The sequence below is a fragment of the Scomber japonicus genome, chromosome 8 (assembly GCF_027409825.1).
Source record: "Scomber japonicus isolate fScoJap1 chromosome 8, fScoJap1.pri, whole genome shotgun sequence".
Classification (NCBI taxonomy): Eukaryota; Metazoa; Chordata; class Actinopteri; order Scombriformes; family Scombridae; genus Scomber; species Scomber japonicus.
Genome location: NC_070585.1, coordinates 21,905,743 through 21,918,760, shown reverse-complemented (window position 1 = coordinate 21,918,760; position 13,018 = coordinate 21,905,743). Strand labels below are relative to the sequence as shown.

The 13,018-nt window shown below is 39.4% G+C and overlaps 1 protein-coding gene across 1 annotated transcript in view; it reads right to left on the bottom strand.

The window, feature by feature from the left end:
* Positions 1 to 13,018, bottom strand: part of atp8a1 (ATPase phospholipid transporting 8A1) — a 106,846-nt gene that overhangs the window by 39,879 nt on the left and 53,949 nt on the right. The window contains exons 22-25 of the mRNA XM_053324146.1: positions 11,508 to 11,647; positions 9,281 to 9,419; positions 6,121 to 6,185; positions 1,424 to 1,596 (exon numbers count right to left, since the gene is read on the bottom strand). Of these exons, the coding sequence (XP_053180121.1) occupies positions 1,424 to 1,596; positions 6,121 to 6,185; positions 9,281 to 9,419; positions 11,508 to 11,647 (517 nt within the window). The remainder of the gene's footprint in view (positions 1 to 1,423; positions 1,597 to 6,120; positions 6,186 to 9,280; positions 9,420 to 11,507; positions 11,648 to 13,018) is intronic.

Genomic DNA, 13,018 nt, shown 5'->3' with positions numbered 1-13,018 from the left:
TTTTTACACACGCAATAACACGCAGTAAATCAGGCCCATAGTGTATAGTATATAATGGACAGTACAGATGAAATTATAAAAGAATATCCAGAATCTTCCAGGATATAATGTTTCCTACTTTCCAAGTCTTGGGCAGAATAATTGTGGTATGCATAAAATAACATTCATTCACAAAGAAAGTCTTGAGATCAGCACTTGGAAAAAAACAAAGCTCTTCCTCTGCTTTGGAGAACAGTAGGTCGATGCAGACAGACAGGCGTGCCATACTTAGTGAACACCCTAAAAATAAACAGAGGAGCATTTTTTGCATAATTTCTTTAAGAATTACAAAATGCAGGTGCCTGGGTGGGAAAGTGAAGAAAACATTTGCAGAGACTTCCTTTAATCCCCAGTAGCAGCTGCTTTTGACTTGTCTGTGACAGTGTTTGATGATGGGAAGCTAGCGAGGGATCACGCGTCTGACCCTCTGCATGTGGGTGGCACCCTTTTGGTCAAGGACTGCACCACACAAAAACTACTTGCAATATTCTGGGAGAGGATTGCAGAGGGGCTTGCAGAGAGTAATGTACAGTACTGCTAGTCTCAAGAGATGACGCTGTAAACTGCATATCTGTCTTAGGTTGTTATACTGTTAATGTTAATGTTCTTCATGCTTAAAGAGACCTCATTCATCTCCTCTGTCTTTTAGTGCCCACAGACTGCACACAAGGCAAAGGCAAGTAGAGGTGGGGGGAAAAAATGAATAAAAATTTGACGTAATGCACTGACTCATAGTGTGGCACCAAAAGATTTGCTGTTGTTCTGAAAACATGGTGCTGACGTCTGGCCCCAGACCCCGTCATGGTTGCTTGACTACTTAAGTACTTTCTATTATTTATATGGCCTGGGCAAGTCAACAGTGCACCTTCATAATGTTGAAAGTTGCCATTTTAATTAAGTGCTGCCATAAAAATAGTCAACGACCTTTGTGGCAAAGAATACAGTAATACTTTGTAGTTCAACCATAGAGAGCTTTAATTAAAACAGGCATTCATCTAATTCATTGTCCAATACTGGGCAGTATTAAATTGGGCATTTTTAACTGGTACCAAAGTACCACTATTCGAGGAACAAAAAGCATATGTGCCCACTGCAATAAATTGTTTTTGCAGATAACAAAGTTGATTTTGTCCAGTTATTACAATGTGCCTGCATCTGTTTTAGAGAAAGAGCTGATTGATTAAAAAGCTTTTAAGTTCAAGAATTGATCAACAATACCACATTGTCTTTCTCTATATACATATCTGGTTTAAGTTTTTCAAAAGTACAAGCTGATTCAGGAAGATGGACTGCAGCAATGAGAACACTGTCTTCATTCTCTTATTTTGGTCAATGGAATCACTGTCTCTGGCTTATTTTATTGTTTCTCAAGAATAAATCTTACCTGCAGCATATGACAGCTTTACAGGACAGGGCGAGGTCCAGGAAGTACTGTCGCACTCCAAATGTGAGAGCATATTTGAGAGTCTTCCCATCAATAATGAGGGCAAAGTCGTTTTCCTTGTGGAGGGCATCTCCAAGCATTCCACAGTGGTGGCTGAGGGTTTCCCTTGTTCTCTGTATGATGGAAAACATTTCATGAACGTCAGCTGTTGTAAGTGGTTATGAGAATAATAAAGCCTTTTTTGTTACAGTTGATGAAATTTGCACTGTTGTTAGATCATCTTTTTTCCCGGTGGACTGGCTTTGAAGAGTCTAATGAGCAAGTTGATTATGATTAATTCATATACTAGTCAGTAATGTTATTAAGGGTTGTTTATTTTTGGCTTTTGTTAAAAGCATTTGTCTATTAGACATAAAAATAGTATAAATGATTGAACAATGTATTAAGTGTACATAAAATCTATGAATAACAGCTTTTTCAAACTCGTAAAGGAAAATTTAAATAAACAAGTTAATGATGGAGAATAACAGCATCTACATTTTTTAAATATATTGGCAACATTTCAGTGGTTCATTAGAAAAATGATTGCATGTTTTTTTCTTTTTCTTTTGCCATTTCAAAACATTACCTCAGCAACAAAGAAGTTTCTATGTTTTAGAAGATACATTTCAAGAGGAAAAACTGTGTTTTTGTTAGTTTTCTACTATATACTACAACTACTACTACTATATATATTTTATGCACTGTGGTGAGATGCAAAAGAAACATGTTGTAGTACACTGAACACTGAAGAACTCCTCAATGACATTCATACTGAGAAAATACTTTTTACTCACAATACCAGTTCATTAATCTCTATACAAGAATTTTAACTCAATGTCTTTAATTAACATTAAATAAATTATCTTTCCACTCTTATTGCTAATCCCAAATTGATGCAGAGCAGCTGCTCTTAGTGTTTAATCCGTATTCCACATGTTTATTACAGTCAGACCTCGTCCATGAGGTGATAACATGGATGAGCTCTGTGAATGGATCACGTTTGCTTATACAGTATATACAGCTACAATGATGAGTGATGATGAAAAGCTATAAATATGAGAATGACAAGAGGATTAACTGTCCTGGTATAGGGGTATGTGGACTGGATAGATAGAGTGGTGAGATCATCGCTCCATCATCTTCCTCGCAGATGTTGAAGCCATTAGTAAATAAAGCCAATTTCTGTATGTAACCATTTTTCTGAGTGAGAGGAAAATGTACCACATGTGTATTTTCATTAATAAGAAAAACACATTTTTACTGAACATGGCAGCAAAATTTCAAAAATATGACAGAAGCAATTGCTTAAATAATACCTTTCCCGGGGGTGTGGTAAGATTTGGCATATGTGCAGCAGGTGCTAATTAAATATTAAATGACTATATTAAAAAGTGAAAGACAGATTAAATGGGCAGGTACAATGCAAGTTATACATCCTAATGTCCATCCACAAGCTATCCTCTAATCAGAGATGGCACTGTTTTTCCCTTTCTTCACCCGTTTACCTACACTTTGTGTTTGTTTTTTTTCTTCTTGTTTTTAAAAATGTCCAAAAAGTCCATTTTATCTTGATTTGTATTGTATGTATTTTGTGTTCAATGTGGAACTCAGGAAGAGTAGCTGTTGCCTAGTGTAATGGCTTATGGAGATCCTCATAAACAAAATAAACTAAAAATGTGCCAAGCAGATGCTATAACAGCTGTAATCATGAAAAAAAGTTGGACATTAACAGGACTGAGGGAGGGAGGGGTCCGGCATGGTGTCAAGGTCCGATATGTCAAAGCAGTCAGATTGTACCAGGGGGACCACGCAATGTTCGCTTGGCATAACAAAACTCTGAAACCCCAGCTTAAAGGAAATATTTGGAGAAAGGGGCTTTACGTTTCACAAAGCGAGATGAGGAGAGTGAGAGACACACACAGAAAGAGATGATGGATTAACAGAGGAGAGAAATTGAGCAAGAGGATACAAGCAGAAAGCAGCTGCAAAGACTTAACCATCCCTGATGGAGTCTGTGAAACAGTACGAGCTGGTGAGCGGAGGGCAGCCCTGTGTGTATGTTTGTGTCGGAATAAGCATATATCTATATTCAACTACACAGCCATCTCAGTTAAAAAAGCAACATATGCATGAGGTGCATATGTGTGTGCATGCTTTGTATAAGATGGTATACCGGTTGTATGAGAAGGGATTCGGTCTGTTTGGGGCATAATCCATTCATCAACTGCTGTGATAAGCAAAGTTTACCATTTCCTCAAGTAGTGTAGCCATTTCCCCCTAATTTACACTGAGAAGTTTAAGCACTAATGCTATATGTCTCCTCCTAAAGCCTCTTTGTTATGGCTATAATGACCAGTTTAGCCTATGTGACTAGCTAGTGTTTGGTTTTGGAAAGGGTATGTGGCGTCCATTCAGAGATCCACAAGAGCTTCCCATAAAGACTGAGCTCTATTGTTGATATATCCCTTGAGTGATATAGCCAACAGGACGTGACACTCATGATGTGGAATCTGGACATTTGTATGGTTGTAATGTCATCATCTGTCTTATACTAGGAGGCACACAAGAGGGGTTTACTGCACCACAGTTAGAGATGTATGGACGCATACTTTCCTGACTTATATCTCACTGAAAATATACCTCCATTTTTAAAATCATCGAAATAAACACATACATTTTCTATTAAACTGAGAATAATGAGCCCCATTTATTTGTGTCTGTACTTTGTAAAGATTAATATACTAGTGCTCAATAAGCACTGTTAGCTCTCCAAATGATTAAATATGCTGACTGCAAGACAAAGCTGTTCAAAATGACCTAATCCTACCTTGGAGACCGAGTTTCACTCAGGGAATTTCAGTTCAAGTAAGATTTAGTAGAGGGGATGTCTAAAACTCTCTCTTCCCTTTGATAACTATTTCTAAACACAGCAAAGAGAGAAGACATGCTCCAATTACTCTCCTCCGCAGCACGAGAGCAGTCAGAATTACCAGCGCTGCTGCCTGGCCCTCTGCTCACTGTGCCTCCTCAGTCTTGGCCGAGAGGTTTCTCCCTTTGCGTTTTAACAAACTGCCTTATGTAAGCATCTGCTCAACCACAAGAGAATAGGAGCTGACATTTCAAAGTGCCGGTCCGTGTGCCTTATGAATGCACCGACCCCGAGTTTTTACCTCAACTCCATTCATCACGCATAACGACTGGCTGACAGAATGAAGGCCATCCGTCATCACTCTGAAAGAACCCCCCTGCTGCTTTCCCCTCCTTTATCCACTTCTTCTCACTAATCCACCCTTCTTGTCTAACAAACTAAACTTAGTTGAGTTTCTTCTCCATCTGTGGCTCCTCTGCCCTGTTGGAAGTGCAGAGACTTGCCCCTTTTCCCTTTTTCATCTCAGAAACAACTGACAAGGCTCTCCTGCTGAAGGGTCAACAGACTTCTCTGCTGGGTGTCTAAAGCCCAGAATCTTGTCCCAAGCAGGCGCGTACACAGACAGCTGAGGACACCACAGTCACGTAGTAGTTCTGTTTATATTACTTTCTGGAGGTAATGTTTCACACATGTGCAGTAGATTGGTGTCTATCTATTGCAGTGTAGTGGCCACATGGACCAGTTTGCACACAGATTGGAGGAATGTCAGCACAGAGCCTACACGTACATGTTCTGATGACAAAATTTACAGATCCCAGGTGACCTTTGGGTAATCGGAAATTATAACACCAGCTTTAAAGATGTTAAGGGCAGATTTTGGATGTGTGGTCGCTGTGTGAGAGGAAGGCTCCCCGTGGCCTCATTCTTTCAGCTTAAAGCCTTTTCTTTAAATAAGTTTGATGAGGAAACTGGACTTTGTGCCAATATCACCCCCAGTATTTTAAAATGTGTTGGTAATTGTTTGAACATACTGTATGTTCAGTTTTAAACTGGATTTTCTGTGTAGGAAGACAGAATTATGTAATGAGTGCTAGACATGTATAAGAATCACAAGTATATGAATGTCCATCCATCCATCCATCCATCTTCTTGCCGCTTATCCGGGGTCGGGTCGCGGGGGCAGCAGCCTAAGCAGGGAAGCCCAGACTTCCCTCTCCCCAGAATGTATATGAATGTAATTGAATAAATATAATGAAATATGTTGTTCTGTTTTCTGGTGAACATCTACAATGACATGAGAAGTAATTGACATTTATCTCTTACAGAACTAAAATAACACAATGGCAAATATTAATATATATTAATAGTAATTTAATGCGAAATTGAGACTAATTTAATTGTAAATGAAAAGATCAGTGGTTCTGTCTGAATGATAGAGGAACTGGGAAATGCTCACCAACTGTGTAAAACGGTGTAGTAGCAATTAGTAATATTAAGAATGAGCACAAACCAAGTCTGGTCATAAGAATTATGCTACATTCAATGTAATATGCATTTGTGTTAGTTATAAACTGAATTGTGGAGAATTTAGGATGGATGAGATGAGTGACATGTTTACTTACTTTTTGGATTAAAATGAATGAAAACTAAATTATTTTGAAACTAAAAAGATTAGAAAGAGCAACTGTTTGGTAAAACATTTATCTGTTGTGGTTAGACAGTTCTGTGTGCAAGGAAGTCTGATACTTTGTGGGTAGACAAATACTCACTAATACTAAATACTCACATCAAGTGTGTCCTCATTGATCACGAGCATGCCCATGTTCTTGGTCAGTAGTTTGCAAGAATGTCCTACAGTAAAAAAGAAAAACAGAAGATGAAATTACACATTTCACAGAGGAAAATGTATTAGATTTCAAAAGAATAATAGGTGAGCAGCAGAAATGGCAGAACATGTAATAAAGTTCTACTTATACTGATCCTTTCACTATGAAAATGTAGTTTACTTCCCTGTTAGCTGTAATCTTGGTGACAACGTCTATGCTTTTCCAAACACACACACATTAAATACATGAAACAAAAACTCTAAAAAAGAAGAAACAAAATCAAGCAAACACACTACATAATGTAGCGATACAACATTTAAAGGATACCAATTAAAATGTTATAGCTCAGAGCCAGTGTTTCGGGACATGACTAATGAGTTTGGTTTACAAGGGTTTGTCAGTTTCCTGTTTTAATAGGCAGTTACAACTCTAAGTTACCCAACAAGGCTCTCGGGGGAATGTTCTCCTCAGCTCTTGGCTGGGACAGATGCTCAGGGTCACCAGCAAGGTGGTAGAAAGAGCTACCCATTGGGGAAAACAAAAATGTTTCACCCACCAAGACTGAAACCTTCAGTTTAATACTGGGGCTGTATGAAAGGCTACCATCTGTGGCATAACCGCATGAATATTTGTGGGCAGCAACACTTTGCTTCTGTCTGGAGAGATATTTTAGTTTCTTTTAGGGGGTTACCACAAAGCCCCCGTTTTGTGTGTAGATGGGTGGCATTTTCTTGAGTGAAACTGAGATAAGATTGTGCACAAAACACACAAAAACACACAGTCACAGTCAAACACAATTGTGCATACACAGTACACACACAGAGGGGGCCTTGCATGAGAAAATGAGTGGTTTTCCCCATTCAGAGCTGGAGTCAAAGCCAAACAGGGTTGGGGTCGGGGTCTGGGTCTGGCAGATTGTTTTCTTAAGTGCAAAGGTGCAAACGTCCAAAATTTGCCAATGTGTGGAAAAAGTCTCCCCATCTCAACACTGTCTCTACTCCCTTCCCCCTTGTCAATTCCTGCCACAGCCCTTCCGCTTAATGTGTTTACCTTAAGCTCATTTGACTGCGGCCAAACTGCCCTTTTTTAAAATTTCACCACAGAAAGTTAAATTCCTGGCCTTTCTCCATCTCGGGCGGAACTAAACACTGCTCCCACAGGATTTGAGGAATGTGTAACAACGACATTCATGTCACAGTAATCTCAGATGTTCCAGTGGGAACAACAATTAGGGGGGCATTTTTTAAGCCACAGAAAACACTAAAAATGAATACCACAAACCATGATTTTGGGAGGCAGGAAGAGTGGGGACCTGACATTAATTATTGGGCATGGTAAACTAGGTAGGAAGTATTTGTGTTGGCAGATCACGGGCTATATTTACTCTTTCATGTCTCTGCTTAAGGGGATGATGCACCCTGTGGCTAAGATTAACACAGCATCGTTTATGTGCCTGCCTTCTCATCTGTGATCCCTTCAGTGGAGTTTGGTAAAGTTTCCCAACAGGCTGAACAGCAGGCACTTTCCTTTCATTGAGTTCTGGCTCTGACCCGTCCTGAGTATTACGTACACACTGTATAGCTCCCCTCAACCAGCAGCTCACAGCACTGGGAGTGTGTCCCAGAGCAAACATTGCTCTCTCTCCTCAGGCAGCCAGACTCTGGTGTCAGAGTAGGTATTGTACATTATGTCATGATAGTTCAGGATTAGGAACACACTGAAACAAAGTCGGTATTTAGAGCTTCTGCTGTAAGATCAAACTAACCTGTCGTGTTTCAATTAAATAAATGTGTTAAATTAAGTAAACTCAGCTACATTCTGAAGGATTATGTTGTGTTGTACCAAGAGTGCGGTTTGGTGATTCAGTCCACCTCAAAATGTAGGAAAACCTAATTATGATGAGCCAAATTCACCAGTACAATGTGGTCAAAAAGTGCACCATTAACCTTGCCAACGAGGATCGTCTTTCAGTGAGGAAAATAGTAAAAAACAAAGTCAATATTGAGAGGAGATTTTTACACAGCAACTCAGTCAAACGGCGGACCTGTAAAAATACTTCCAGTGAGCATGTGCTGCTGCGGAGCCCTCTCACATCTGGGCATAGTGGGCACAAAGGGCTGATTCAGTCAGGCCACAGTGGTAGGTAGCCACAAATGGAGGTACTTTCAGTATCTATTTTTCTGACCTCTGTATTAAAAGGTTGGCTGTATTCATTCTTCGATTTGTTTTTAGTAATCTGAACTAATTTAGTCACATCCAACAGTGATAATGCCTGAGCTATATGAGGAAAAGGAATATGAAGTGAACCGATCCACTATAGTCAGTCCTTCACCTTTCTGATAACATCTGCAAGGCTTAAACCCCGAAGGGAGCCGGATACGTGAGAGGTGCCTGCTTGTGTACATATGCATGTTATTTATTTCATGTCAATGCAGTGTGCTCATACATCATCCGGCATTCTGCGACAGATGCTTTTGCCAGATATGTGTGACAGTGAAACGTTCTGCTTGTCAGTAGTTTGTCTTGCTGGATGAAGAATGACCGCAGGACTGACTGCAGTACCTGTTAAGAGGGCTGGTGAACACTATATTACTCCACAGATCAGGCTTACTGTCGACTTTCCATTTGCTTTAAGACACGAACAGGGCTGCCATGATGCACACGTTTTAAGTCTTTGAGTACAAACAAGTATTGATAAATTTACAATAATCCTGTAGTTTGTATTGATTGTAAGTAATTAACTCTGTGTTTATACCAATTAACCAATTAGTCATTTGATCTACAAAATGTCATTAGATGGTGAAAAGTGTCGATCATTGATTCCCAAAAGTCAAGATGACGTCCTCCATTGTCTTCTTTTGTCACGACTAACAGTCCACAAACCAAAGATATTCAGTTTACTATCACAGCAGACTAAAGAAACCAGAAAATATTCACATTTCAGAATCTGGAACCAGAGAACTTTGATTTTTTTCTTTTAAAGTTACTCAAAATGATAAAAAAGTATCAAAATAGAAGAAAGATCACTTCATATTGCACTATTGGTATTATTGGCTAATAATACTTTAAATGATAGAATAATATATTTAAAATAAAAATCTATCTGTTCCTGGAGCTTACCGATATTAATGGCTGTTTCCTGTTTGTCCCCAGTCAGGATCCAGATCTTGATGTCAGCTTTCATCAGAGTCTCTATGGTCTCAGGCACCTTATCCTGGAGCTTGTCTTCTATCGCTGTGGCCCCGAGCAGCTGCAGGTTCTACAACAGAAATGGAGAAGACAAAAAATGTCAGTAAGTGGCGACCATATCAGAAGAGGGCCTTTAAAACATCATGTGTCAGAGAAACATGTGAACCAAGATTGTGTCACTCAACTCACTCGAAGTTTTTTCCCCACATCAAACTGCTCTTGTTTATCACCCAGAAAAACCACTACCAGCTTAAGAGGTTTTGGATCAGGTACTGTGCCTGTGTGAGCATCTGCCGACACGAGTACACCCACAAAATACTGTTTGGTGTTTTTCCCAGGAAACTTGGTGGTTGGGCTGGTTGTGGGCTCATATGGGCCAAAGATTTGACAAGACCCAGGGGTAGAGGGGAGACAAGAGCCAGCAGAAGAGGAAAAGCAGAGGAAGCTCTTTAAGTAGTGACCTGAGCCCTGCTGCCTTACTTGAAACCACACGATATGGAAAACTGTGCCACGGGAATAACACGACTAGATCTGAGGAGTCCTCGTTTGCCTTTTTGATGTGAATTGTTCAGTTGTTCCTGTGGTTGTTGTTAAAGGCATTCTTTGTGGATTATGAAAACAGAACCACTTGGATCAGGATTTCAGCCCCAGAGCAATATGGTGGGGCCGTAACACCAGTCACTACCCAAATAACAGTCATTTGTTGTTGATGTGTGGATCAGGGTGGTGCAGGGAGTGTGTGTTTTTTGTTTGTGGAATGGGGGCGGGGGGGTGGTTGTCAGTTTTGGGGTTTTTTGTTATATGTAAAGCAATTTGTGTTACACTGCTATTTATAAAAAGTGCTACACAATAAAGTCTGACTGGTTGACTGAAATGCTGGTCAACTCTGTCTGGTGATGGTAGATCACTGAATATGATCTTAGTGATGAATTTTAGGTCTCCATGTCAATCCAGCACTGAAAGAGCTCACCAGCCAATGTGGAGAGACAGTAACTCTCCTATCTGCTGATATTGTGTAGGAGTTTTAAGTTTACAGACTGGGGCTGCAGTGTAGGAGACAACAAAGCTGGCAGTGTCTATCAGCTGCATTTAACACTGACCTCCTGAAGGTCTTCCAGGAATACTCTCTGTAGTTAAACAGACAGTTAGATGATATTATGAGTGAGTAATCCCAAAACTATACAAAGTCAGCATAAAATCATTAGATATGAATGGAAACCTTTTCATCAACAACTGGAGCAGCTATATTTTTGCAGCACTATAAAACAAGTAGTAAGTAACTTTAAAGGGTGATTCAGCCATCACATGCTTTACTTTCTAAACCACAGTTGTGTAAAAGAAAGGAACATTTAACGAATGATTGAAGATAGTAATTTGTGTAATAGGTTGCAAATAAGTACAAAAAATACTGATCACTGGATGAAATAAACATTAGAAATAGAGTACAATTGAAGGCCAAATCAAGGTTAAATTGTATTTTGCAATTCATAACAGTTTATCAATTTCTTAAACCCATCTGCATTAAGTAATCAATTTATTTAAGAGATGATATGAAAGAGTATCTAAAACGATGATGTTCCAGTGTTGGAACCCCTCTGTCTTTAAAACTTCACTGTGACTCTACTGTGCCACCATGTGGCTTTATTGTGTGCATTCTTTTAAGTGTAAGTGACCCCAAAGAGCAATGAACCCCAAACCTTGGCAGCATCAGTGCCACACTCTGCCCATTAAGCAAGGCACATTACATTTTCCCCTCTGAAAGCTTTATGTTTATTTCATGATTGATTGCTTCCATTTGTTTTGGGCAGCCAAGAGTAGCCATGAAGAACATGCCAAGTGGGTGATTTACGACTGTGGCTTCCTGTGTTTGACTAGTGCTTCCACACAGACCCACCTCACAGAAAATCAATTCTACCTGCTAGTAAAACCTCAACTCACTCTCTCTCTCTCTCTCTCACACAGGAACTTTTCAGATTTCCAGGTGTGATTGCAGCACCCACAGTGATTTCTCAGAAGGCCATAAGTTCAGTCAAGTCTAAGGCTGCTGCAGATGCACAGAAGTCTTTAAAATACATGTTTTGTACTAAGTTCAGGCAGCATGTGGCCAAGCCAATACATACAAGACAAGCAAGCAAAAAGGCTAACTCAGTTTTCAAACCTTTTCTATGAGTTCGTAGCTCTCCTCCAGTTTGAGGGCTCTGTTCTGCAGCGCGGTGGAGGCTCTGTGTTGGATCTCCAGCCAGTGCTGATAGGACGACTCACTGATGTCTGCCACCGCATAGCACAAAGTGCGCAGTCCTGGATGAGAGAAATTTGGATCAAATGTCATGATTTTTAACCATGATTTATAACAAATAACTATTTCAAACCTTGACTTGTTGACTAGATTTGAGCATTTAAAGCAATGTTTGTGCTGCTAAAGGTGATTTCTTTGATTTATGGTTGAACAAACACTACTACATGACAAGAGATAACTATACATTCTTGACCTCCGTATCAGTCATAATCTTTCATTTACAGTGGCATTTTTGGATCTGTTAAGAAAATGGGGTGGGTGCACTACAGTCTTGTGCATATTTATTGTTTGTTAACAGGATCATTCATTTGTAGTTCTTTTTTTTCCTTTACTGCATTTTCCTTCTCAATTAGAAACTACCAACCACCAGAAAGAAACAATCACAGGAGATTGTATTTTGGTGATTGACAGCCATAATAACTTACCTGATACTATACAGTAAAACTATCCAACCATTTAGCCACTTACTTAACAAATGTGTAAAACTCAAAGTAGGGTCTTGATTTAAATAACCAGACCAGTTACAAGAAGAAAATGTTCACATTGTATGTTTCTGCAAACTACAGACACATTTAATACGCAGTATATCAACATTTAATGTGACTGCATGCTATACGAGCTGACTTTCCTATTAGGAGGAAGAGGGGTCAGATGGTTGACTAGAAACTTGGTTAGATGAAGCAGAGCACATTTCTCAAGACCACCTTGCGACCACTGCCTGCTTCCCATTTCAACCAACAAAACCAGGTGTTTTTGGTGCGTCATCAGGAAATTTACAGCAATTTTAATTTTTAATTTTAACCCAAACCATGATCTTTACCTAACCCAAACCAAGTGGCTTTTGCGTTTTAACCTAACTTTTGCAACTGATAATGTCCGATACTGAAATGTGGAGATACAACATAAGAAGTGTAGTTAATATGAACATCAATCTTGTCGCAATCTCAGAATAGAACAAAGATTATTTGTTGAGTGCAAATTTTAAGAAAGCGCCAATATAAAGTTACTGTAGTTACTCTATGACTCTCTAAAAGATAGAGATGTCATAATATTTGATTAAAAAAAGTACATGATCATATTTTATTCATGCCTTTCCAAATGACTGTGACTGAAGATCTTCACAATCTGTACCGAATGCTATATTTAGCTCACATCAAATATTCCCAATGACATCATACTGCTTGCATCTCACAAGGGGGCAGCATGAACACAGAGCAAGACGAGACTCTGATGCAGCTTCTTTCAGCTCCACTGCCTTAGGTTAAGATTCCTTATACATTAGAAAATGGCACAGTATACATAAGGAAAATATTCTACAGATTCTTCTGCAACTGGAGATCAAGTGCTGATTATTTCCAGACAAAAATGGGAGC